We start from the raw sequence: 27,776 nt of genomic DNA on the forward strand, positions 1-27,776 counted from the left end.
ACAGTGCTAAAATCGTCTTAGCATTTGTCAATCTCTTAACAAGGAGGAGATGAAAATTTCAAAACCACCTTTACACAGAATTCCTTGAATGGGTAGATTATTTCCCTGTAGTTAAAAAACTAGACAGGGGCGCCTACGTGGCTCAGTCAGTCATCTGCGCATCTGACTCTTGATTTCGGCTCAGGTCATGGTCTCACCGTTCCTGGGGTGGAGCCCCGAGTCAGACTCTGCGCTGACAGGGTGGAGCCTGCTTGGGACACACTCTCGCTCTCTCTCAAAATAAATAAATAAAACTTAGGGAATAAAATTTTTTAAAATTATATAAAAACCCAAGCAGAATGCCACTCCATCTTGGACTCAGTCTAAGTCAGATGAAAACGCTCTGACTTTCCAGTTGTTGGTGTGACGGGCAGGTGTGCAGGCTCCTGTGGCTCCTTGCCCCATCCCCTTTGCAGAAATAGCAGCTCTACAGAAACATTTTCCAAAGTCACAGCTTCCTAAAGGAGTTATGTAGGAGAAATCAGAAATGCAGTTAAACCTTCCTAAACAAATTAAGTACTTAACTAAGTTCCAGAAAGTGTGACACAAAGGTATGGAAGTTCATTTTATTTAGGCTGCAATGTGTAGACTACTTATTTAGTTTTAAAACAAGTTTAATATACACTTTTAATTATTACCAGCACTTGATTTTTCTTCAACAACCTAAGAACGGAATAGTGTAAGGTTTTACTGTACTAGTGTAAGAAATCCATTCTGGGGGCACCTGGGTGGCTCAGTAGGTTGAGCATCCGACTTTTGGTTTTGTCTCAGGTCATGATCTCACGGTCGTGGGACCGAGCCCTGCGTAGGGCTCCATGCTGATGGTGCAGAGCCTGCTTGGGATTCTCCCTCTCCTCTCTCTCTCTCTCTCTCTCTCTCTCTCAAAATAAGTAAATAAAGCATTAAAAAAAGAAAAGAAAGAAATCTATTCTGGAACAAAAAAATCCATTCTGTATAGAAACATTTATATTAATTCTCCCAGAGTTTTATACCTTATAATCAAATCATTTTAGCCCATTAAGACTTTTTCAATTTTGTATATCCCGGAAAACACCATTTTGTGATACGTATCAACAAAACTCAATGCCACTTTCTCCAATAATAAAAACATGCTTTTTAAAACTGTTACTTTTTAAATTATGTGAAACTAAAGAAAACCGGTTGCTGGTTTTCAAATCCTCTGGTCTGGAGAAAAACAGTCTGTGCTTTACCACCCGCTGCCACGCCTTACAGAGATAGGGCCTGTAGTCCGCTTCGGCCGAGGAAGGCCCTTCGGTCCAGGCGGAGGCTTTCTGCATTAGGCTTTGTGTGGTTGCAAAAACAACTAAGCGATACTCGTGTGCAAGTTTCTCTAAGAACTGAGAACACTTCTTCAGAGCGGACTCCTGGGAGTTAACGCTCTCCCCTCCGTTGGCGCGGTCTATCCAGTAAAAGGCGGACAGGCTATCCAAGATCAGAAGGCAGAGGGAAGGGTGGCCACAGACGGTGCTTTCTAGGGAGTGCAGGGTGAGGAGCAGGTGCGTGCTGCTGCCACAGCTGACCACAAAGAGCCTTCCGAGGCACCGCTTCACCGCGTCTTCAGACCCGCCGGACCCGCCGGACAGTCTGCGCTCCAGAATCGTAACGAGCCGGAGCATGTCAAAGCGATAATCTGTATCAATAAACAAGACTTCTACTTCCAGCCCGCCTTCCGATTTTGGAAGCACACACCGCGCTGTCAAGTGATAAAGCATTTCTGTTTTTCCGGTTCCCTCTGGACCATGAAATTCAAGAATGTCACCTGTGTAAAATTTAAAAACGCCAGTCAAAAAAAAGGCAGCAGCACAAAAGGCTACAAGATCAAAATCTGCACCAATGTTTAAAAAGACGTTTATCGGAATGTGAAAGAAAATCTAAATCCACGTGCCCAAATGGATCCATATGAGCAAACACGCATCAGTAAGGAAATTAATCATTACATTTCGCCTCTGAGAAAGCAGCTGGCTACTAATTAGCATCAAGGAAACGTGAAAACCAGAAAGACAAGGCTGACAGGCGCCGAAGGAGACCTCCTGGGCATGGGTCCCCATTCACGCGAGGGTCTTTCAAAAATCTATCGAATACTACAGCACACGCCATTTCCGGTAGCTGATTACCCAATATCCGTGGGCTCCTCTCCCGTAAGCATAAAACCTCGGTTTACGGGGCGGAGAAAGGCAGCATGCCCAATTTAGAAACGACTTTTCTCAGCATCGCCGGCAAAGGGGTCAGCAGGTATCGCGGTTGTGGCCGCTGAGACCCGAGTAGATTTCTGTTGGGTTCCTAAGCTCCGCTTGGCTCATGCAGGTGCCTGCCACCTCTGTCCTGCTGCTCCCTCCGCTGGAGGCGAGGCAGTGAGGGTGAAGGGGGTACCCCGAGCTTGGCAGGCAGGAGGACAGGAGGTGCCCAAGGCCCTGAGGACAATACGGAGCCCACGCCAGCTACGCCGGGCCTGCCTCCATACCACTTGTGATGTGAGGACACAGAGTCTCCATCAGGTCACGTGCAGCTGGAACAGTCCCGGCGTCACGGGAGAACAGTTCCCGCGTGCGGTTCTGTGCATGTGGAGCTAGAAGGGTCCACGGCCCTCAGGCCTAAATGCCAATAGCCTCCCCCAACTGAAAACGCCCCTCCACATTCCCAAATGCCATCAGTTATTCTTTGCTACATGAATTTCTTGAAACGGTATCGGCTGGCATGACATCTGCACTGTAAATTATTTTCCTAGCATTCTGAATTAAGTAAACTACTCTGGACTTTAAAGACTCCAAATCTTTTTCTACATAGGTTCCAATAACTCTCTTTCAGTGAGGAAATTAAACACTCAGGGAAACGGTCCTGCCCTCCAGAGCTTTTCGAAATCCACTCTGAACAATGGCCTTCCAATTCTGGCTAGTTTGTTTCCGTGTAATTTACGGTTGAACCACATAATTGGAAACACTGTGTTAAAAATGTAGATTCCTGGGGCATCTGGGTGGCTCAGTCGGTTGAGCGACCGACTTGGGCTTCGGTCATGATCTCGCGGTTTGTGAGTTCCAGCCCCGCATCGGGCTCTGTGCTGATGGCTCAGAGCCTGGAGCCTGCTTTGGATTCTGTGTCTCCCTCTCTCTCTGCCCCTCCCCTGCTCATGCTCTGTCTCTTTCTGTCAAAAATAAACAAACATTAAAAAAAAAAAAAAAGCTTAAAGTGTAGTCAGAGGTGCCTGGGTGGCTCAACCTTTAAGCAGAATCTGGAGCCTGCTTTGGATTCTGGTCTCCCTCGCTCTCTGCCCCTCACCCGCTCATGCTCTATCTCTGTCTCTCACAGACGAATAAACATTAAAAAAAATAAAAAGTAGATTCTTAAGCCCCAAGCAAACTACACAGTCTGAGAATCTGGTTACTTTATTTCCTATTGTTACTACCAACTATTGTAAATTGGAACATTCACAAAAAGTGTGTAAAAAAATCTAGCATGTTACCAGTATGCCATATTTAAGGTAGCATAAAACTTCAGCCAGTTTGTACTATAAACTTACATGCAACTTGCAATTCAAAATTTAAATTAAAAAGATTCCCCCTCACCCATCCACCCTGCCAAGATTCCAGACTCAAGGAACACAACTATTTTCACAACAACAATCGTTCACCAATGCTCTCGCTGAACGTTAACACAGTGACTAAAATCCTATTCAATACTCTCTCCTACTATGACTTAGGAGCTAAGCTGAAATCCTGCCCTTACTCCCAAATAAAGCTTTTTACTGCCCTACATTACAGACAGAGAACAGACTACAGCCACTAGACGAAACATTAACACGGAATAGATCTCAACGGTAGTGAAGGAACGTCGAGAACACAGTTAAGCAAGATTCACCCGAAACGGCTTGTAGGATACAACGAACCACAGAGAAACACGGTGGGGAAACCAAGCACCAGACTGCGCTGAACCTTCCCTTGTCCTTTCCCCAGAAGAGAAGGTGGAAGAGGCCGCCCGACGGCCACCAACCTTTCTGCCGCACTTCACAGATTAAAAAGGGACAATTCGTGATATTTCGTTTGATCCTAACAGCAATTCTGTGAGGTAAGAAAGCGAACTTTATAACCCTCCATCACCACGGTTATCACGCTATCCAAGTTTTGACTATTTACGTCACCGTATTTCCTGTACGCTACTTTAAGGTTGGGACTTGTCTATTCTATCTCCGGCACAAAACACAGTACCTTTTAAATGCATTTCATCAGATTACTTTCTTTTGGAGAACTTCTTGAGAGACACCTAAAAAATGAAAATGGAAGTCCCGATCTGGTGAGGGTTAAAGGCCCAAATGTCAACCTTGGAAGATGGCATTTGGAAAGGAAGCAAGTCTGGTAGGGAGACACTGGTCACCAGAACCCGGCAGGTGTAAAGGCCCAGGCCCAAGGCTTGACACAAGAGACGAACACAGGAGACAAGCAAGAACAGGAACAGAGCGTCCAGTGCTAGTCCAGCCTCCTGCCGACTGTCCCTGGCCCAGGCACGGCTGCCACTCAGCCTCCTTCACTTACTCAGAAGGCAAGAGCAAGGCTAAGGTAGCGATTTACAGGTTCTTCTCAGAGACAGGCCTGGAAGCACCCACACAAGCAAAGCAGGGTTTTTAATTCACGCAATCACATAAATATCCTAACAGAATTCAGCTTTCAAAATGCTACGTTCACTAGGTGTCACAAAATAAAAAGGTCTTACAACCACTAGGATTTAAGATTTAAGACAGTAATAAGAGGCTGACATACCAATCTGAGTAAGCCACAGAGACATAGAGAACAAAAAGCTCTCTCTCCTTGTAGATGAGAGTGAACCAAAAGAAAAGAGGCCAAAAACCCAATTACTGGGATACATCCACGGTTAGAGGAGTTGGCATGAAGACATATAAAACAGAAAGTTAATAGAAAAATTAGGAGGAGAATGACACAGAGCACAAAAGGTTTCAAGAAAATGAAACAGTACTAAATCCTAGTAAATGCAGCACAAAAGTTCTAAAAGTAAAAAAGTAGCAGAGGGGAGTTCAGAACAGGTCGCTGAATTGGTCCTGGACAATTACCTGACAGCAGTAAAGGTGTAGTTTGCAAAAGCACGTTTAATATAAATATTACATTATGAACCCAACTTCAAAACCAGACAGTTGCAAGACAGACAGCAGGGTGCTCCAGGCTGCAGGAAGGCAGGGACCGGCGAGGAATTAGGGGAAAAATACGACAGTTTACATTCATTTAAAAAGTAAAAATATTTGGGGCACCTGGGTGGCTCAGTCGGTGAAGTGTCCGACTTCAGCACAGGTCGTGATCTCACAATCTGTGGGTTCGAGCCCCAAGTCAGGCTCTGTGCTGGCAGCTCAGAGCCTGGAGCCGGCTTTGGATTCTGTGTCTCCCTCTCTCTCTCTGCCCCTCCCCTGCTCACGCTGTGTCTCTCAAAAATGAATAAACATTAAAAAAAATTTTTTTTTTTCTTTAAAAAGTAAAAATATTCAGCAGCAGTTTCATGAGACCGGAGAGTCAAATGAAAACAACGGAAGTTAAGAGAGAAAGGCAACATATTCCAAAGCAAAAGGAAAGAGACCCCGGGGCGCTCAGTCAGCTAAGCATCCCCGACTTTGGCTCAGGTCTGATCTCACTGTTTGTGAGCTCGAGCCCTGCGTCGGGCTCAGAGCCTGGAGTCTGCTTCAGATTCTGTGTCTCCCTCTCTCTACCCCTCCCCTACTCATACTGTGTGTGTGTGTGTCTCTCTCTCTCAAAAATAAATAAACATTTTTTAAAAATTTTTTTAAAAGGTGGGGGAAAGAGACCCCACAGGGGACAGGAATACAGGACACTGGCAGAGAGTAACTGTGAACTGTCTCTGCATAGTTCTGGAATTCTCAGAATAGAAAACCTTGCCAAATATTTTCTTGGACAGCAGCTGGTGCTCAGAAACCTCTTTCAGCATAACTCAAAGGAGTAAGTCTTTGAGGACACTTACTTACACGGTTTAACAAGGTTTGCTAAATGCACACATTACTAGGAAATACAAGACGTGGAATACGGACTCCTTAGATCCTTGGTTCGGCATGACTGAAATGAGACAAAGCTTAAGGTGAAATCCTTGCTTAGGAGATTATTAACTGGTATATAAAAACACTCTCCTCCTTTTACAGATTAATAGCAAAGCAAATAAAAAGGTCATTTATAACAACTAAGGAAATAAAACTTGCACACTTGCAAATTACACATAAATATTATCATTAAGGCTGTAGATTCCCTACAAATATATTTAATGATCAACTGATGTCAATTTCCCTGGTTTTATAAACATTTACTGTCTAATCACATCAAAAATAATATTCAAGCATTATCTTTTTTTTTTTAACAATGCCAAACTTTTTTTGAAAATTCATTTTTATTTTTGAGAGGGAAAGACGGAGAGATGGAGAGGGAGGGAGGGAGGGAGGGAGGGAGGGAGGGAGGGAGCACACAAGTGGCGGAGAGGCAAAGAGAGAGGAGGACAGAGGATCCAAAGTGGGCTCTGTACTGACAGCCGAGAGCCCGAGGTGGGGTTTGAACTCATAAACCATGAGATCGTGACCTGAGCCGAAGTAAGATTCTTAACCAACTGCGCCACGCAGGCACCCCTCATCATCCCCAGGTGCTCCCCAAAATTATGTTCTACACAGGGGACATAGTCCTTTTAGCTATATTTGAAGTCACTATCTCAAATATTCCTGAGAGCTGTTACAAAAGAAATCATAACCTTGTCCACTCCCAGTATTGGGAATGACAACTTGCAGTAAAACACCAAAAAACCAAAACCCCCCAAAACACATACACACACCAAAAAACATCTCTACCATTTGGCACTTGACAAATTAAACGAAATCAGAAAATCTGGATGGTTTGGCCTTGATAGTTGCTCTCACAAATAGAACGCTGTAAAGGATCTCGGTAACAGATTGTCGGAGTGAGTTTATGAATCTAAAGATCCTTCAAAATAAGGATAAAAAAGAAAAGCCAAAAAAATACATCGTCTTGGTACCAATCTACTAATTGTATAACAAATATGTTGAATTTGCAGATTACAATCATTACAGTACTGAAGAGGTAATGAGTTGGTATATAGCACTAAGTTACTACAAAAAAACATTTAAAAATGTTTCCAACAGCATTGGAGATTTCTATAATCCCTAAATCTCTTACTGCTTCGACTTGAGCTTCCCTGTACAGTTTCTGATAAACTACTGTTATTGATAAATGACCCTTATGATACCAGGCCTGAGTGTGCCAATGCTCCAGGGAGTGTTCATCTAACTAGTTTACAGCTATCACATCCATGGCGGTTTTAAGTAAGCTCTTCTGTCAGTGACTGAACATGACAGTGTTTCTAAAGTTTCTACAAACCTAGGGGCGCCTGCGTGGCTCAACTGGTTGAGCATCTGACTCTTAGTTGCAGCTCAGGTCATGATTCCAGGGTCATGGGATCGAGCCCCACATCGGGCTCTGCACCGGGTACGGAGCCTGCTTAAGATTCTACCTTCTCTCTCTCTGCCCTTCTCCCCTGCTCACGCTCTCTAAAATAAAACAAAAATTTTTTTTAATTTAAAAATTGAAAAACAAAAAAAAGTTTCTACAAATGTAATATTCAAATGCCTAAGTGGTGCTGAGAACCCATGTTTTAATGTCAATTTCGTGAGGTCCAACTTAATAACATCTTTCCTGATAGAAGAGAAAGTCCCATTTTCTAACATGTTTGATCAAAATTTGTCTTTTAATATTGATAGTTTAGAAAATTGTTTGCTAACAGATCTGTTCTACAAGGAACAGTAAAGGGAGCCTTCTAGTCTGAACGAAAGGACAGTAGACAACTTGAATCCAAATGGATTAATTCAAAACAGGTCAATGCACCTACATAGGTAAATATGAAAGACTGTATAAATATGTTTTAGAATTGTAACTTATTTTCTCTTATCTAAGAAACAATTACATTAAGTAATAAATTTACTTATTTATTTGTTATAATGCATTTTAATTTCTTTGCTGTAATGGTTTTTTAATTTATTGCAATAAGTAATAATTTTAATTAAATAAGTTTAGATGTGTTTATGGACATACAATGTATAAATATGTAATTTGTAACAGCACAAAGGAAGGGGAGGAAATGGAGCTACACATCAAAGTATTTATAAAATACTGAAATTAAGGTGGTATTAATTTAAATTAAATTATTTTAAATTAAGATATTAAGGATTAATGGTAATCCTCAGAGCAGCCATTAGGAAAATAACTCAAAAAAATAAAAGTAATGACTGGGAATAACAATGGTATGCTAGAAAATATTTTATTTTTAATTTTTTTAACGTTTATTTATTTTTGAGAGAGAGAGAGAGAGAAAGACAGAGAGCGAGCAGGGGAGGGGCAGAAAAAGAAGGAGACACAGAATCCGAAGCAGGGTCCAGGCTCCGAGCTATCGGCACAGAACGGGACGCGGGGCTTGAACTCACAAACCGTGAGAGCATGACCTGAGCTGAAGTCGGACGCTTAACTGACTGAGCCACCCAGGTGCCCCTAGAAAATATTTAACACAAAAGAAGACAGGAAAGGTCGAAGAGAAGCAAAAAAGACACACTTTACCAAGTCACAAATAGACAATTAAAGGATAGAAAAAGATATACCATATAAAGTTAACTAGTAGCTAATGTGGCTACACTATTATCAGACAAAACACACTTTAATAATTGTTATTAGAGACAAGCAGCATTTTTGTTTTCCATTGTGTTAAAAGACAGCATAAAATTTACTCTCTTAACCATTTTTTTAACGTTTATTTTTTACAGAGAGAAAGAGAGAGAGATCGAGTGGGGTAAGGACAGAGAGAGAGGGAGACACAGAATCCGAAGTAGGTTCCAGGCTCTGAGCTGTCCGCACAGAGCCTGATGCTGGGCTCGAACCCACAAACCATGAGATCATGACCTGAACCAAAGTCAGATGCTTAACCGACTGAGTCACCCAGGCGACCGGAGCATCTCAACAGTTTTTAAGTGTTTCACATTGTTGTGAAACATCTCCAGAACTTTTCCATGGTGCAAAACTGAAACTATGTACCCGTTAAACAACTCCATATTTCCTCCTTTCTCCCCAGCCCCCCGGTAACTACCATTCTACTTTTTGTTTCTATGGATTTGCCTGCTTTAGATACCTCATATACGTGATGTCACGCAGCGTTTTTCTTTTTGTGATTGGTTTATTTGACTTGGCACGTCCTCCTGGTTTCTCCATGCAGCAGCATGTGACAGGACGTCCCTCCTTTTTCAGGCTGAATAATATTCTGTGATTTGCGCAGACTACATTGTGCTTATCCGTTCACCTGTCAGTGAGCACCTGGGTCTCTTCTACCTCTTAGCCACTGGGAACGGTATTGCTATGAACACAGGTATGCAAATATCTTCGACACTCGGCTTTCAATTCTCTTGGAGATATACCCACAAGTGGAATTGGTGGATCGTATGGCAGTTCTATTTTTGATCTTTTGAGCAAACTCCATACTGTTTTCCACAGTGGTTGCACCATTTTACAATTTCATCAATGGTGCACAAGGGTTCTAATTTCTCCACATCCTCATCAACACTTATTTATTTATTTATTTATTTATTTATTTATTTTATTTATTTACGTACTTACTTATTTACTTATTTATTTTTTACAGTAGCCACCCTAACGGGGGTGAGGTGACAAAGAACATTTTATAATGATAAATGAATCAATCCATCAATAGGGTATAATAACAAACATACAAGTGCCCAAGAGTACATGAAGCCCCCGAATATATGAAGCAACACTGAGAAATAAAGGCAGAAATAAACAGGTCAACAGTAATAGTTCGAAACGTCAATACACACTTTCAATAATGGATAGAAAATTAGGCAGAAGATCAGCAAGGAAACAGAAGACTTAAACAGCACTAAAAACCAACCAGCACTCCAAAACATCATGAAAACAATCCAACCACAGCAGAATATACACAAGTGCACATCTAACATTCTTCAAGATAAACCAAATTTCTTCTGCAATAAAACAAATCTCAAATCAATTAAAAAACTGAATCACAGACGCATGTTCTCCGATCAGAAAAGAATGAAAACAGAAATAAGTAACAAAAAAGCTGTAAATCTTCTTGACCTTGGATTAGCCAATGACTTCCTAGCTACGGTACCAAAAGCATGAGCAAGAAAAGATAAAATAAATAAACTGGACTTCACCAAAATTAATAACTTTGTGCTTCAATGGACAACATCAAGATCAACTTTTTATATAAGTCAATAATAAAAACACAACCCATTGTTTTAATGGGCAAAAGATATGACATTTCTCCAAATTACACATACAAATTGCCAATTAGCACATGCAAAGAGGCTTAATGTCACTAGCTGTCAGGGAATGTAAATCAAAACCACAACGAGATATCATTTCATACTCACTAGGAAGGTTATAACTAAAAACACAGAGAATAATAACCTTTGTTTGCAGGATGTGGGAAAACTTCACCACCGGTGGCAGCTGCTTTGGGAGACAGCCTGGCAGTTCCACAAAAAGTTGCCACATGAACCTAACAGTCCCTCCAGTAGGTATTATCCATGAGAACTGAAAACATATCTACAGAAAAACCTGTACACAAATAATCACAGCAGCATTATGCATAAGAGCAAAAAGCAGAAACGACCCAAATGTCCATCAGCTGATGAACGGATACACAAAACGGGGCATACCCCACACAACAGGATATTACTCAACAGTAAACAGAACTGCTGACACATGCCACACTATGACACAACCTGGAAAGATGATGCCAAGTGACAGAGCCATTCACAAAAGAACACATACTGTATAATTCCATTATATGAAATATACAGAAAGGGCCAACCTAGAGTCCAAAAGGAGTCCAAAAATGTTGCCTAGGGCTGAGGGACGTGGGAGGAGGTGGGCAGTGACTGCTCAATAGGCATGGGTTTCTTTCTGGGGTGATGAAAATAATCTAAAATCAAGTGTGGTCACAGGTACATAATTGAATACTAGACTACAACAAATCATTAAGTTCTACACTTAAACGGGTGAATTATAGCTCTACAAAGCTCGTACATTAAAAGAGAAAAACGACCCAAGCACAGAACCTCTTTTCTAAGTGTCCCTAGTGTAGACGTGCTGTGGGAACAGTGGGTACGTCTTTTCCCTCCTGTAGAAATATCACCAGACATTGGGGTACCGAAGGACTTTCCTGTGATTCTCAAAGTTCTAAAGAATTAAAAAATACAATAATAACAAAACTCCCACAAATAATGTGTGTCGGGATAAGAGAGCTCAATACTGATTCTCAAGATTTACCAAAGATGAGTCAAACTCTATCTCTGACACAGAAAACAAAGACTTGAAAGTGTTCTGTCGTGATCTAATTCTCACTTTTTAATTTTACGGTTTAATCCATATATCCACTTGCTAGGGGTATGTATGCACAAATGAACATATGTGGGGAAAATACACGTTTTAGAAGACAATTTATGCCACTATTTTGGTTTGAGATTGTTTTTACCATGGACAGATGAATCTTCATCAGCAAATAGATACGGTTCTATTTCTTTCAAGGAACTTCTACCTTCAAGTCGGGCAAGGAGCTTGCAAAAGAAAAAAAAGAGAAAGAAAACTCATTATCTAAAAATATAAAATCCTAGAAATCTACATTATATAATTTTCCAAAAGTCTATAAAAAAACTCACTTAATTTTGAGGATTTAAAGGAAATTATGAAATAGCAAATACAGGGGCGCCTGGGTGGCTCAGTCGGTTAAGTGGCCGACTTCAGCTCAGGTCATGATCTCGCGGTCCGTGAGTTCGAGCCCCGCGCCGGGCTCTGTGCTGACAGCTCAGAGCCTGGAGCCTGTTTCGGATTCTGTGTCTCCCTCTCTCTGACCCTCCCCCCGTTCATGCTCTGTCTCTCTCTGTCTCAAAAATAAATAAACGTTAAAAACAAAAATTAAAAAAAAAAAAAAAGAAATAGCAAATACAATTTAGGAGAAAAATTGTGTCATTTACTCAGAAAATAATTCATTTTTTAACTTTATTTATTTATTTTGGGAAAGAGAGAGAGAGCAAGCGTGCGTGCACAAGTAAGGGGCAGGGGTGGTGCGTGCGTGCACCAGTAAGGGAGAGATGGGGGAGACAGAAAATCCCAAGGAGGCTCAGGGCTCCATCCCAGGAACCGTGAGATCATGACCTGGGCCGAAATCAAGAGCTGGACACTTAACTGACTGGGCCACTCAGGTGCTCCGAGAACACTTCATTTTTTATGTACCAAATATCGGATGGTATAAAACGAGGCCCTGTCTTCAAAGGAGCCGCCAGTATAATTTGGGATATAGGACCAACTGCTAACTGCCAAGTATTTACCTTTTTTACGTGTCATGATTTCCTTTCTCAGTGAACTTACCACACGCGTTAGACAGATACCAGCTTTTAATGTGTCTGCCCAAGATACTACCAATTCCTCGTCTAGTGGAGGAGGGGGCAAAGGCGAAAGTGAGAAAAAACGCACTTGAGGAGCTCCCGCCTGAATTCATTAGGTGAAGAGAGCTCGGGCAGGTACGGAGCGCAAGTGCATCAGCCAGGGTGCAGAGGCGCGGAGGCGATAAGGAACACTCTGCTGGTAGGTGAACTGTACACAGATGTGGGACCGCTACAGCTTGTAGCTGGTAACATGAAACAGACAGGAGATTAATAAAGTCCTAAAGGAGCAAAAGTCAGATCACAGAAGGCCGCAGATGCCATGTTTAGGAGCCTGTTCTCTGGTTTTGAGACAAGAGCAAGAGATTTTAAGCTGCGAAGTGAGAAGCATTCTAGAACAGTTGGGACTTCAGAACCAGACCTGTTGGCCCCTTTCTCTGGGCCGGGGCCTTCTCATCAGGAAAGTGGTAACAGCTATCTCCCAGCCAAGGTTGTTGAGGAGTCAGGGTGTTACCAAAAAAAAAAAAAAAAAAAAGTGCTTGGCACAGAGGAAGCACCGTGTGGGTCCCAGCTATCATCATCTGCTTATCATATCATCAGATTATCCTGGTGGCTCCAAAGGATGGATTTGAGAGTAAAAGCAGCTCTGGAGAAGGCTGGAGTCTGTCACACTCATCTGGAGGAGGTGTGTCCACACCAAGTAGTGAGGAAGACGGCAAGCGGAACTGTGACTGGGTTACATGCCAAAGAGGGAAATGTAATCAAAGTGGATTCTCAAGTTTCTAAGGAATCAGCACAGATTTGACGAATCTTCCATACAACAAAAGACAAAAAAGAGCAGATCACAAATGGGAACAAAAGCATTCACTCTTCACCAAGCAAAGGGTTCTCTATGTTAATTTGGCAGCCACTTCCTGAGTTTCTCTTACATACCCTGCACCACAGCAGGTAAGATGCAGACTACAGGGATGGAGAAGACAGCCTGGCCGCTGAGACTCTGCTGTCCAACCACTCACAGGAAAAACCCTCAAAACAAGCAACACTAGTTTTACATGAGAATGCCTTTGATGAGGCGGCAAGAAGTGTTAGTTCCATTAAATCATGACCCCTGGGTACTTTAAAAATTGTGATGACAGGGGCGGCACACTAGCAGTAAAGAACTTAACCTTGACCAAAGAGAGGTCTGGCCTTTGCCCTTGGCTCCTGGGAGGTCATCCCTAAGCCTCTAGGAATATCCTTCCAGATAGAAGCGTCTTTACCTCAGGCCTTATGCCCCATCAGATAGTCTCAAAGTGTGACTTAGGGTGGGGCTTTGGGTCAACTTGACTCTGGTATCAGCGGGGCTGGAGAGTGAGGTCAGCTGCTCGCCTGCATCTAGGGAGAGAGCCCCAGACCGTCACACATGTTGCTGGGAGGACTAGGCACTGGCCGCAAGCGCACGAGGAGAGGACAACCGGGAGGGTGTGCATCAGGAATTCCCCTAGACTTTGATCCGTGACATCTCCCTGGGCTGCTTTCAAATCTGCATCCTTTCCCTGCAGTAATCCATAACCATGAATGTAACAGCTCTCAGTGAGTTCTGAGTCCTTCCAGCGAGCTGCTACACCTAAAGGTGGTCTTGGGGAACCCCAAACCTGCAAGTCATGTCAGGGCGGGCGCAGTCTCAGGGGCCCGAGACTTTGTGGTTTGTGTCTGCAGCAAAGGCCCAGCTTCACACACAGATAAAGGACTTCTGCTCCAAACTGAAATACAATCGTTTTTTTCTCTAGAAAAATCACTTACTTGTGTGGATTATTTGAGTTGGATGCTTTTTTCATAGACTACCCTTGTATTTGAAAGGAAGAAAAGACAAACTATGATTATACAGACTTCGGTACTTGGCAGACATTAGAAAGGAAGCCAGTCGCCTTAAGAAAGCTGACAGTATTTGTTGCCAATGATAAAATTTAAATTTTGGAAAACTTATCCACCACCATGACCGTGACAGCTGGCTTCCCAACACTTATGGTCCTTTTTGAAGTCACCAGTGTTTCAATGTGGTTTTTAAAACAATCATTCAACACATCAGTCCTTGAAAGGTCCGTGTAGGGGCGCCTGGGTGGCGCAGTCGGTTAAGCGTCCGACTTCACCCAGGTCACGATCTCGCGGTCCGTGAGTTCGAGCCCCGCGTCGGGCTCTGGGCTGATGGCTCAGAGCCTGGAGCCTGTTTCGGATTCTGTGTCTCCCTCTCTCTGCCCCTCCCCCGTTCATGCTCTGTCTCTCTCTGTCCCAAAAATAAATAAACGTTGAAAAAAAAAATTAAAAAAAAAAAAAAAAAAAAAAAAAAAAAAAAAAAAAGAAAGGTCCGTGTAATCCACTGAAGCGGTTATTTCCAAATGGCCAAGACATGATGTCAAATCATTTCAGGGTAAAAGATTCACTCTGAGTATAAGGCCAATCAATGGTTTTAATGTATGAAGAATTCCCTAATACACATTTTATATTCTATGTTGCAGTGAACTTTTAGGAAACTACTACTGGTCAAGTTTTGGTACTTTGGCATCAAAGAAGAAAATCCATAATTATCTGGAAAGACTTTCAAATACTCCTCCTTTTTCCAACTATGAACCTGTGAGAGCCCAGTCATCATGTACTTTAACCGAACACACAGTAATAGACTGGATGCAGAAGAGATGAAAATCCGTTTAACTTTCATTAAGCCGGACATTAAAGAGATTTACAGACACATAAAATACCATCACTCCTCACCACATTTCAGGCTCCTTGCTGACAGCAGAGACAGACTCAGGACTTGAACTCATGAACCGTGAGATCATGACCTGGGTGGAAGTCAGACATGTTAACTGAGCAACCCAGGGACCCCAATCCTTGGTGATTTTTAAATGTGCAGTGCACTCCTAAAACCAAAAAGTACGAGAACCACTGAGTTAGAAAACTGAGAGTCCTGCCTGAAGAGTAAGACAGAAATGGGGCAACTGGGTGGCTCAGTGGGTTAAGCATCCGACTTCGGCTCAGATCATGATCTCGCAGTTCTTGAGTTGGAGCCCTGCATAAGGCTCTGTGCTCACAGCTCAGAGCCTGGAACCTGCTTGGGTTTCTGTGTCTCCCTCTGTCTCTCTGTCCCTGCCCTGCTCACGCTTTCTCTCAAGAATAAACATTAAAAAAAAAATAGAATAAGAGAAACTTTCATGGACAATATGGAACACATAAAACAACTGTATGTATACAAATGACTAACATGCTCATCAGAACGATTAACTTAGGAAGTTATGCAGAGAATATTTACTTATTATCATTGCTTAAAATATTTCAGAGTTCTCCCCTCTGAGAATTCCTTGTAAGAAAGTATTCAAGAAAGCTTTATATTGGCATGACTCATGGGCAAAGATGGTATTACCCCTCTTACCAAATTGGCTACATTAGCCAGTTTGCATCTGATTTCCACTGTTATTAAAAAATAAAATTCATTTTTTCGGGGCGCCTGGGTGGCTCAGTCGGTTAAGTGGCTGACTCCAGCTCAGGTCATGATCTCACCGGTTTGAGTTCAAGCCCCGCCTCGGGCTCTTTGCTGCTCAATTGGGAGCCCGAAGCCTGCTTCTGATTCTGTGTCTCCCTTTCTCTCTGCCTCTCTGCCTCTCTCTCTCTCTCTCTCTCTCCCTCTCTCTCTCTCTCAAAAATAAATAGACATTAAAAATTTTTTAAAAATCAAATTCATGTTCAAAGATGAAAACTTTCCACTATCGAAAATATTCAAAATAATGTTTTACAATGCCAAAGCAGAGTATAGGGAAATTACCGCTCAGAACTTGGAAATAGATTTACCCTTATAAATGCAATACAAATACAAATAATATTAACAATTTATAGAAGCCATTTTATGGGACGAGACATCATCCAAACCTAGGCAGAAAACACCCTACAAACTGACATAAATCCATTATAAAATCAAAATTAACGATGTCCGGAGTTAAGGAGTTAGAAAAAGGTATTCAGAAGGGCAAAAAAGAGTGTAAGTGTCCAGGGTAAAGGGAACGCAAGTAAGTCCTGCTAGAAATGACACTTCAATCCTTTCAGGGAAGATTAACACACTGGGCAATCAGAGCGTGGTGATAGGAGCCATGAAGGTAATTCAACTATTTCTCTTGATTCCCTCAGCAACCTTACCGAGGCCTAATTTCCTATTTGGGAAAGAATGCACGGTGGACACAACAATTTGAGTCTATCTGGCAGTTTGACTAATATTGTTAATTGACAGATTTGACATTTGGTTTGTAAATCAATATACGCCAGGTTTTATTATCGTAACAACAGTTAACCAATAATAGCTACTATCTGTGCTTACTGTGGTATCAGTACATAATTTATGTACATTATCTCTTTTGTTACATTACCTCTGTTTGTTATCATTCTATTTTTCAGATGAGAAAACTAGTATTTGCCAGAGCCAAGATTTAAGAGACTTTTTGGCTCCCAAAGCCTGGAATTGTGTGCTACAGCGCCTCAGAGTCAGTATCGCAGAGTCTAATAAAATCTGAGTACAGAGATGAAATACTTTTTGGACCTACTAGGCAGATCAAACCAGTCGGAGACCCCGTCTAGGCAATCACCTGGCCTCTTTAAGCCATCTCCGTCCATACTCCCTCCGACGCTAACAAGGAGCCCTAAACGCTTTCAACAGCAGCATTATTACCATAAGAAGTACAGAGCCTGCAAGGGGCACAGTACTCAATTGTACCCATTAGTAAACATCTCAGCCAAGTCAAGTGTGTCCCAGGAACTGAGTAAGGTGTTGGGGACACAAAGCCGTAGCAGACACAGTTCCTGTCTTCAAAGAACTTAATAGGAGAAAGTCAAAAGGTTACAAAAGTGCCATAAAGTACTGTAGGTGCTACAAGAGAAATTCAGGGCGCCGCGAAGGTGTTTGACCCAGACTAACCAGCCATCCTGGAGAAATCACCCTGAGGACCAGTCAGCGACCTGGAACCTCCCCTCCCGGAGCACAGCACCCTCCCAACATTCTTTCCTTTTGCTTAACCACACCCTTAAGTACACCCTTGGGGCATAACTTCCTCCATCTGCCCTGGAGATCTATAACACATACATTAAACATTCTCCTCTTGGGTGGTCCCTCAGCAGGACTCCCAACCTCTAGGGCTAGAAAAGCAAGTCTTAAGGGAGGTGACTTTGCCGGAGAGTCACTCCTCTTGTGCCCGAGAAGGGCGTTGAGAAGGGCGTCGTCAGTAAGTCCCCTAAACAAGCCATTTCACAACAAGCTGGACTTGTCAGCCTTTTTCTTCAGTCTTCTGGCCGGTTTTCTTGTGTGGGAGGCAACTTTAATGTTGAATGAGAGATTTATTTATAGTTCTCTTAAATGCAAAATGTACATTGATACAGAAATGGTTTGGTTTTTTTTTTTTGTCTTTCTGCATGGAATGTCCTTGCCCTATTCTCCCAATTAAATTTCTAAAGCCTAGACTACTGAACAGGCGAAAATAATACACATTCTTCAAGGCCGCTTCCTTCTATGAAACATTACCAGCCTGTCTCCCTTATCTGGATATAAAAGCTCAAGAGGAAAAGAATCTATTTCGGCTCACCACGTAGTCCAAATGCTTTATGTTCGGCAGAAACTCAGTAGTTGCCTATTAAATTAAAGGTGAAAAAGGTATAGGTAGGCAGGCTTGGGAAGGATGGAGTGTAAATAACCTCAAACTATTTTTTTTTAATTGTTTAATGTTTATTTTTAAAGACACAGAACACGAGAGCACATGCTGGAAGGCTGAAGAGAGAGAGGGAGAGAGAATCCTAAGCCCAGTGAAGCCCTACGTGGGGCTTCTGAGATCATGACCTGAGCCAAAGAAATCTAGAGTCAGATGCTTAACTGACTGAGACACCCAAGGCGCCCGTAAGCCTCATAAACTATTTCCATTTTTGTATTAGGACTATCTATAAACTTCTACCAAAGTCCATGAGTATTCTATGCCTATCATCAAAGCTCTTCATACTAACCAAAGTCCATTTCAGACACACTCATCGGAACCTAGAATCTTCAATACCTGATAAGCAGAATACCTACCATATAGATGTTTTTATTTTATTTCTTTAAAGTTTTTATTTATTTTAGACAGAGAGAGAGAGCGCGCGAGAGAGCGAGCAGGGAGGAGCAGAGAGGGAGGGACAGTGAGAGAATCCCAAGCAGGCTCTGCACTGTCAGGGCAGGGCCCAATGCGGGGCTCAAACTCACGAGCCGTGAGATCATGATCTGAGCTGAAACTAAGAGCTGGATGCTTAACCGAGTCACCCAGGTGCCCCCCATACAGATGTGTTTAAAGAGCAGAAAGAATTGGGGTGCCTGGGTGCCTCAGTTGGCTGAGTGGGTTTGGCTCCTTCAGGTCATGACCTCACAGTTCCCGACTTTGAGCCCAGCATCAGGCTCTGTGCTAACAGCTCAGAGCCTGGAACCTGCTTGGAATTGTCTCTCTCTCTGACTGTTCCTTGCTTGCACTCTTATCTCTCTCTTTAAAATAAACAAACATTAAAAAAATAATAAAGAGCTGAAAGAACTCAAGCTCAAAGTAACCAGAAATGAATGACGTGAAGGTAAATCCATACATGTAAGAAGCATTTAGATAAAGGCTCATTTCCCCTGACCTTTTCTAATTAAATGTCTGCAGTAGGGTTTCAAACCAGTTAAGTATAAAAGGCTACTGAAAGGGCGCCTGGGTGGCTCAGTCAGTTAAGCGTCCTTGGCAGGTCATGATCTCACAGTTCCTGGATTCGAGCCCTGCGCTGACAGCTCGGAGCCCGGAGCCTGCTTCAGATTCTGTCTCCCTCTCTCTGCCCCTCCCCCACTCATGTTCCGTGTCTCTCTCTCTCTCTCTCTCTCTCTCTCTCAAAATGAATAAACATCAGAAAAATTTTTTTAAAAAGGCTACCTAAAGAAGTAATCATTCTAAACCAAATATTCCAAATATTTGGTTCCAAATATTCCCACCCGTGCTCCATAACAGGCCTAGACTTCTACCTAAAAACTGAATACAATCCTTAGTTTTACTACTTACACGTAGAGGAAATTCAGGCAAAAATGTTTATAACATAGCGAAAGTAAGAGAGGAGTTGGAATAAGGAAGCAACGGAAAGCAGCAACGTGAACATGCATGTGATGGATGCAAAACTGGGCCATTACGCCATCCCACAAATTAGAGGACCAATTTCTTCTCCCAGGTGAAACGAGACTCCGTCGCCACTTTGAAAATTCAACGGTCCTTCAGGGCAGAGTACGAGGCCTGGCTCTTTAATCAAGCTTTTGTCTAAATTATACGGCAAAGACAACTGCTGAATAATTTACTATATTGTTAAGTCCCATCGTTTCTAAGTATATTCCATGAAGAGCTGGTGCTGTTCTAATTGATATTTTTTAAAAGCAATTATCCTATAAGAAAAGGAAAACTAAAGTCAAGCAAAATTTTCTACATATACGCCTGAGAATTTAAGCTTTTTTTTTCTTTTTAAATATATATTTTTTTAATGTTTCTTTTGGGGCGGAGCAGAGAGTGCAGGGACAGAGGATCCGAAAGGGGCTCTATGCTGACAGCTCAAACTCATGAACCACAAGATCATGACCTGAGCCAGAGTCAAACGCTTAACCGACTGAGCCACCCAAGCGCCCTCTTTTTTCTTCCTAAGTTTTTAATTCCAGTTAGTTAACACACAGCATCATACTAGTTTCAGGTGTACAATATAGTAATTCAACACTTCTATACATCACCCTGTGCTCACCAGGACAAGTGCACTCCCTGATCCCCCCATCACCTGTGTCACACCCCCCCCCCCCTCTGGTAACCGGAAATTTGTTGTCTGCAGTTAAGAGTCTGTTTCTTGGTTTGTCTCTAGTTTTCCTTTGTTCATTTGTTTTGCTTCTTAAATTGCACATGTGAGTGAAATCACACAGTATTTCTTTCTCTTATTTAGCTTAGCGTTATACTCTCAAGCTCCATCCAAGTTGTTGCAAATGGCAAGATTCCGTTCTTTATGGCTGAATAACATGCCATTATGTGCACACACATTCTTTATCCACTCCTCAGTCAGTGCACACCTGGGGTGCTTCGGTCTTGGGCATCGTAAACAATGCTGCTGTAAACATAGGGGTGCATGTATCTCTTTGAATTAGCGTTCTTGTATTCTTTGGGAAAATACCCAGTAGTGCTACTGCTAGATCATAAGGTAGTTACATTTTTAAGTTTTTGAGGAACCTCCATACTGTTTCCCACAGTTCGCATTCCCCATCCACAGTGCACGAGGGTCCCCCTTTCTCCACACCCTCGCCAGCCCCCTTTATTTCCTGTGTTGTTGACTTTAGCCATTCTGACAGTTGTGTAAGCAGCATTAACCTCTAGCTGATTTGTAAGAACTAAATTTTAAATTTATGACATTCCACAAATTAGTAATTCCATTAAGTGCATTCTTCAGACCTCATCAGGAAGTTATGCCAAACTGCTTCAAATTGTCATTTAGATAAAAAAAAACAAATATATGCAAGGTCCCAGAAAGAAAACAGAATCAAAATTATGGCAGCTTAATGTTGGCAGAATACTATCCTCCCCTTGCATGTGAGGAACTCTGCTGGAGAAACGCTTCTGGCATATTCTCCCACCTCCTCGTTCTCTTCCCCAAGGAAGGAGAGATTTCCTAATGGGTTAAGAGCAGGTACTAGAAAGGCATGGATCATCTCCTTCATCCCTCCCGACAGTTTGTCGATTGGTAGTACCCATTCTGCTGTGTTCCTATACTTTAGTCTAAAAGGAGAGAGCACTCAGAAATGAGCATTTGCCAAAACAGTTGGCCTGATAACCTTCAGTGGTACACTGGGAGACAGAAGCCTGATCGGTGGGCTAAAGAGTGAATGGGAGATAAGGAAGTACAGACACAGAGCACAAACTCTTTGCTGTGCTGAGGGGGCTGGGGCGGGATGGGGCTGGCTGGGGCTGGATGGGGCATGAACATCTAGGGAGGTTTTCTGCTTTGTTGTTAATGTTTTATGTTAGGATGCTGATGGAAATGATTGGTGGAGAAGAAGATTAAAAATCCAGAAGACAGAAAAACCACCACAAGAGTGGGAACCTCTGCAGCAGTGAGGTCCCTGAGGAGGAATGGGATGGAGGGAATCTGTAACCTAAGTGCAGAAGTTGCACTTTCTTAGAAGCAGAAATATTTTTTATTTTAAGGAGGGAATTCAGAGAAATAGTACATAGATTATCAAGACAGACTTCATGAATAAGCAGGGATTGCTACATTAATAACTGATAAATAGACTTCAGAATGAAGAAAATTATTAGAGATAGAGGTAAATTGCAGGATGAATAGAAGGCTTGATCGCCCAGGAAGACATATGATCCTAAATGTGTACATGTCTACCAGAATCTCAAAATACACGAAACAAAGCTAATGCAGATGAAAAGAGAAACTGACAAACCCACAATTACAGTTGGGGCTTCAACAGTCCCCTCTCAGCAACTGATAAACTTAGAAAATCAGCACGGATAGAAGATCTGAACAATACAAGATCTAACTCATATAAATAGAACGTTCCACCCAACAACAGCAGAACATACATTTTTTTTTCAAGGGCCCATGGAACATTCACCAAGACAGATCACAGCCTGGACCATAAAACAAACCTCAACCAATTTAAAAGAACTGAAATCATACAGAGTATGTCCGCTGACAATGATGGAAGGAAACTAGAAATCAGTAACGAAAAGACAACAGGAAAGAATAAGGGAGCTCCTGTGAAATTTTTTTTCTCAATGACACATGAAGAAACAAGGCAGAAAGACGGGAGAGGGAAGAGGAGAAAGATAGGAAATTTATCCACCGAAGCAACAACTGCTGAGTGCCTACTCTGGGCTAAATATGGTTTCAAACACTGTGACTAAAGGAGTAAACTCAACAGACAACAAAGTCTGTTCTCATGACCCTTAAATCAATATAAAATGTCAGGTGTGTAAGTGTTAAGAAGAATAAACAGGGTAGGGGGCGCCTGGGTGGCTCAGTCGGTTGACCCTTGATTGAGTTGGTTGAGACTCTTGATTCTGGCTCAGGTCATGACTTCAAGGTTGCTCGCTCACATATGCGCACTCTTTCTCTCCAAAAAAAAAAACAAAACAAACAAAAAAAAACCAACCATTAAAAAAAAAAAAGAATAAACAGGGTAAAAGAATAAAGACTAACAGTAGGCAAGGTAAAAAATGAATTATTTTCTTTTACATTGTAGTCAAATGCTTTGTCCTTAAATCAAGGGTTCAGTGGGGCGCCTGGTTGGCTCATTCAGAAGAGCATGCAACTGTTGAACTCAGGTGCTTGAATATGAGCCCCACGTTAGGTGCAGAGATTACTTAAATAAATAAAACCGAACAAAAAATAAATCAAGGGTTCATTATAAGTTTTCCATTCACACCATCTGGCCCACTAGTAATTCCATCTCTAGAATCTGTTAAAATATTTTTTGCAACTTTATTTTCTTGGAAGACCCTGTATGAAACGTCTTTTCCCTACTACTCACAAAATGTGGGAATGGTTGGCTATTTTTTAAAGTTGTAATTGTAGTGAATTAAAATTTTAAAGTATGGGACGCCCGGTGGCTCAGTCTGACTCTTGATTTTGGCTCAGGTCATGATTTCACAGTTTGAGATCAAGCCCCACGTTGGGTTCTGTGCTGACAACGTGGAGCCTGCTTGGGATTCTCTCTCTCTCTCTCTCTCTCTCTCTCTCTCTCTCTGTCCTTCCCCCACTTGTGTGCGCGCTCTCTCAAAGTAAATCAATAAACATCTTAAGCAAAAAAATAAATGAATAAATAAATAAATAAAATTTTAAAGTAGTGCTTCAGTTTCTTGGGATGGCTTGTGACTTCAGAGATCTTCCTCAACGCAATGCCTGTGAGTAGAATCCATAAAGTACTGCAGACTAAAGTGCAAAGGGAGAAAACAGTGCTCAAATAAATTAAGCACTGGCCACAGAGTGCCCAAAAATGCTTAAAGGAAAAGAGACTCACTTAGCTGGTGTTGTGAACAAAAAGGAAAAAGAATCAAGTAGCACCTGCTGCCTAGCTCCCCACTCTCCCCTCTACCCCTTCCTACTCCACAAAGTAACAGGTGCCAGGCAACCTGGCTCACGACCTCCATACAGACATGGCAGGCCTCCCATTTTTTGGATACTAGGCTTGTTCTCATGGCAAAAGTCATCTGAGTTCAACCCTGGTTTCAAATGGATCATTTAAAATAAGTAAGGTTTGGGGGCACCTGGGTGGCTCGGTCAGTTAAGCGTCTGACTCTTGATTTCGGGTCAGGTCATGATCTCAGTTCCTGAGATGGAACCCCATTTCGGGCTTCGTGCTGGCAGCACGGAGTCTGCTTGGGAGTCTCTCTCTTCCTGCCCCTCCTCTGCTCAGGCTTGCTGTCTCTCTCTCTCTATCTCTCTCTCTCTCTCTCTCTCTCAAACAGATAACATTTTTTTTAAATTTCTTTTTTTTAACGTTTATTTATTTTTGAGACAGGGGGAGACAGCATGAACGGGGGAGGGTCAGAGAGAGAGGGAGACACAGAATCCGAAACAGGCTCCGGGCTCTGAGCTGTCAGCACGGAGCCCGACGCGGGGCTCGAACTCACGGACCGCGAGATCATGACCTGAGCCACCCAGGCGCCCCAACATTTTTAAAAAATAGGCTCTAACGGTAGTGGTTCTTATACAAGCAGCGGCTCCACTCTTTCGCAGCGGGGATCAGCAAAGTAGGGCCCAGCAGGCCAATCCGAAAGTTTACAAGTAAGTTTTATTGGAACACAGCCAAGCAAATGTGTGTACGTCTCCATGGAAACCTTCACATGACAACTGCAGGGCGGAGTAGTTGCAACAGCGAACCCCCACTGGCCTGAAAAGCCTAAATACTATGGGGCCCTTCACCTGAGGGTACTGCTTCTCTCCCTAACCTGTGATCCACCTGTCTCCGTCTCAGGGCTTACTTTCCAACCCTGTTCTCCCGCAGCAGCGATACAACTACACGCCACTACCCGCAGTCCCCCCAGATGAGCCGTGCGCTTGCTTAACTTAACGCACAACCCACGTCACAGCTAGTCTCTGCTCTGAATGCCACCCCCTCTTGCCAAACCGACTTCACATGGTTCATAAAACCCCAGTCATCTCCTCCTCCTGGACTGGTCTTCCGCGATGCCTGCCCTTCTATTAGCACGCTTTACTGCACATACTGCAATTGTTTTTTTTTTTAAGCCGGCCTCTCTCGCTAGTTCAACGGCAGAAGTGGTTTCTTTTGTTTCTTACTCGGATGCCCTGACCAGCGGTTGACACACAGTAAGCACCTGATACTTTTCGGTGCAATTCCTGAGGCCATTCTTGCAGGGCATCAAATGGCTGGCGCGGGTGCGGAGGTACTCAGGCTGGAACTGCAAAATGGGGCAGCGAGGGATGGAAGCCAGAGGCAGAGACTAGGGGGCGAGGTGAAGCAACCTCCAGAAAAAGCCGCCTGTCCTAGAGAAACTTCCATAAATGCTCCAGGCGCCAAGCCCTCCTAGCCTCCCCCGCCCGGCTCGCCACCTCCCAGAGCAGCGAACGTGCGACAGGTGCGGACCGTCAAGCTGCCGGGCGGAGACCAAGCATTCACACCTATCCGTGCACGCGGGGCGGGGGTGCCCTCCTCCGGGTCCGCTCGCGGGACTCCCAGGCCCTGGGGCCCGGCTCCAAGGGCAAGGGTGGGCGGGGGCGGCCCCAGGGCCAGAGTGTAGCGCGGCTCTCCCTCCCCGCCACCCCCACCCCGGGCCAGGACGCCCGCGCCGCCTCCCTCGCCCGCCCGCGGCCCTGGTTCACGGCTCTCTCGTTTCCCATCCCGGTGCCTCTCACCTGCGTCCCAGACTCAGCCCTGTGGAAGTCGCTACACATCGCCCCGAAAGCTCTGCGCACCCGACACTCAACTTTCGCGCCACCAGCGCCATTTACCGCGAGTCCCCGCGGCCCCGCAGCCAGTCAGACGCGCTGACCCGCTGACCCGGACGCGGGCATGCGCACTGCACCCGCCCTCCACCGGGAAGGCGGTGGGCATGCGCAGTAAGGCTTACGGGCGTCCCCCGCTCAGGTGGTTTCAGACCGCGTCTCCAAGGAGACCGGGAGGCGGCTGGCGGTTTTTTCTTCTCATCAACTTCAGTTCCTCTTTAGTGGGTAAAACTGGCAGCATGTTCTTTCTTTGTCTTTCTTTTCTTTCTTTCTTTCTTTCTTTCTTTCTTTCTTTCTTTCTTTCTTTCTTTCTTTCTTTCTTTCTTTCTTTCTTTCTTTCTTTCTTTCCTTTCTTTCTTTCTCCTTTCTTTCTTTCCTTTTTTCTTTCTCTTTACTTTCTTCTTCCTTCTCTCTCGCTCTCTCTTTCCCATAAACAAAGCAGTAACTGAGCAGGCAGGGCTTTTTGTCCATTTGTGGGTTAAAAGCCTCTGGCTGGCTGTACATGTGATTCATGGTTAATTCTGAAAAAAAAGTACACTAACTTTGAGAGAATCTTTGTAATTAAATAATTATAATAATAGTAATTACAGTTAACAGTTAACAATGCTTAGTATGTGTCCTAAGTGCTTTATATTTAATAATTAGTTAAATCCACACAGTCCAATGAGGTAGTTACTATTATCCCCGTGTAATACAGATGAGGAAACTGAGGCACAATTTTGGCCCACATTACTTTGGTGAACAGATTGTGCTGAGTCAACAAATTAATGAGGACTAGGAAAGGAAGAGCATGAATGCAAACTGTTCTTCAAAGAAACTTGGTTGCGGGGCACCTGGGTGGCTCAGGTGGTTAAGCGTTTGACTTCCGCTCAGGTCGTGATCTCCTAGTCCATGAGTTCCAGCCCTAGTCAGGTTCCGTGCTGACAGCTCAGAGCCTGGAGCCCACTTCGGATTCTGTGTCTCCCTCTCTCTCCGCCCCTCCCCTGCTTGCACTCTGTCTCTCAAAAATAAAATAAAAACATTAAAAAAAATTTTTTTAATAAATAAGACTGGGGCACCTGGGTGGCTCAGTCGACTGGGCGTCCGACTTCGGCTCAGTCCATGATCTCACGGTCTGTGAGTTCGAGACTCTGCATCAGGCTCTGTGCTGACAACTTGGAGCCTGGAGCCTGCTTCGGATTCTCTCTCTCTCTCTCTCTCTCTCTCTCTCTCTCTCCGCCCCTCCCCTGCTTATGCTCTGTTTCTGACTCTATCTCAAAAATAAATAAAAATTTTAAAAAATAATAAATAAAAAAACGTGGTTGTGAAGGAAGGAGATACATAGTAACAAGAAGAAATCGAGGAAGAGTCGTTAGGAAGGCAAAGCCTGGGGCACATTTAAATGGTGACAGGAAATGGGGTGTCTGCGTGGCTCACTTGGTTAAGTGCCGGACTCTAGACTCCAGCTCAGGTCATTATCCCAGGGTGGTGGGATTGACCCCCACATCAGGCTCTGTGCTAAGCAAGGAGCCTGCTTGGGATTCTCTCCTTCTCTCTCTCTCTCTCTCTCTCTCTCTGCCCCTCTTCCACTCTCTCTCTAAAATAAAAATTAAAAATTAAAAAAAAATTTATGTGATAGGAAAGAGCTGTAGAAACATACTGGTTAAAGACGCCATCGGAGAAAGAATGCTCTTTCACTGTGAGCAGAGACTGGACTCAGAAATGGGTGCAGATGCAGCTATATTCTGGGGTAGGAAGCTCAAAGAGGTTGAGGAAGGTCAAGGCTCAGGGGTTTTGTTTTTCTCTGAAGTAGAAAGCAAGGTAGTACGAATCCAGCCTCCAGTTGAATTCCTCTTGTGAAAAGCAAAGCGTGCACCTAAGTTGACTGCCTGAATTAATGTTACCATCTACAGGCTCTCCCAAAAGCCTTCCTCCAAAACCCATTCTCAGTTCATGCCGAACACGGAGCACTGGTGATTGACCAAAGTACTGTACCACCGTGGACTATGGTGGTAATTACCTTAACCGGGAGAATTTTCCACTGACACTTACTGTCTATAGTCACATTTAATGCACGACCTATATTAGTATGATTCTTTTGTTGCACAGAGCTCTTCTCCCTGAGTTACAATTGTCTTGGATTCCAAGATAAATTTTCTAAAATCATCATGGATTTTGATATCAGATACACCTAGAATTTTAAATCTGGTTTTGTCACTCATTACCATGATACACACTCCTTATCACTCTGGACCGTAGTTATCGCTGTGTT

At 43.3% G+C, this 27,776-nt stretch overlaps 1 protein-coding gene across 2 annotated transcripts in view; it reads right to left on the reverse strand.

Annotated features, from left to right (window-relative positions):
- The window catches only part of LOC123378902 (X-ray repair cross complementing 2), a 46,846-nt gene extending 21,214 nt beyond the window's left edge, over nucleotides 1-25,632 (reverse strand). Inside the window, exons 1-3 of one of the 2 annotated variants that reach the window (XM_045053061.1) lie at nucleotides 25,436-25,632; nucleotides 11,623-11,704; nucleotides 1,271-1,819 (exon numbers count right to left, since the gene is read on the reverse strand). In XM_045053061.1, the coding sequence (XP_044908996.1) occupies nucleotides 1,271-1,819; nucleotides 11,623-11,704; nucleotides 25,436-25,474 (670 nt within the window). In that variant the 5' untranslated portion in view covers nucleotides 25,475-25,632. Of the gene's footprint in view, nucleotides 1-982; nucleotides 1,820-11,622; nucleotides 11,705-25,435 lie in introns of those variants that run through there. The other variant, XM_011280622.4, reaches the window with a different exon arrangement.
- Nucleotides 25,633-27,776: the final 2,144 nt, after the last annotated feature.

This window comes from Felis catus, chromosome A2 (genome assembly GCF_018350175.1).
Source record: "Felis catus isolate Fca126 chromosome A2, F.catus_Fca126_mat1.0, whole genome shotgun sequence".
Taxonomy (NCBI): Eukaryota; Metazoa; Chordata; class Mammalia; order Carnivora; family Felidae; genus Felis; species Felis catus.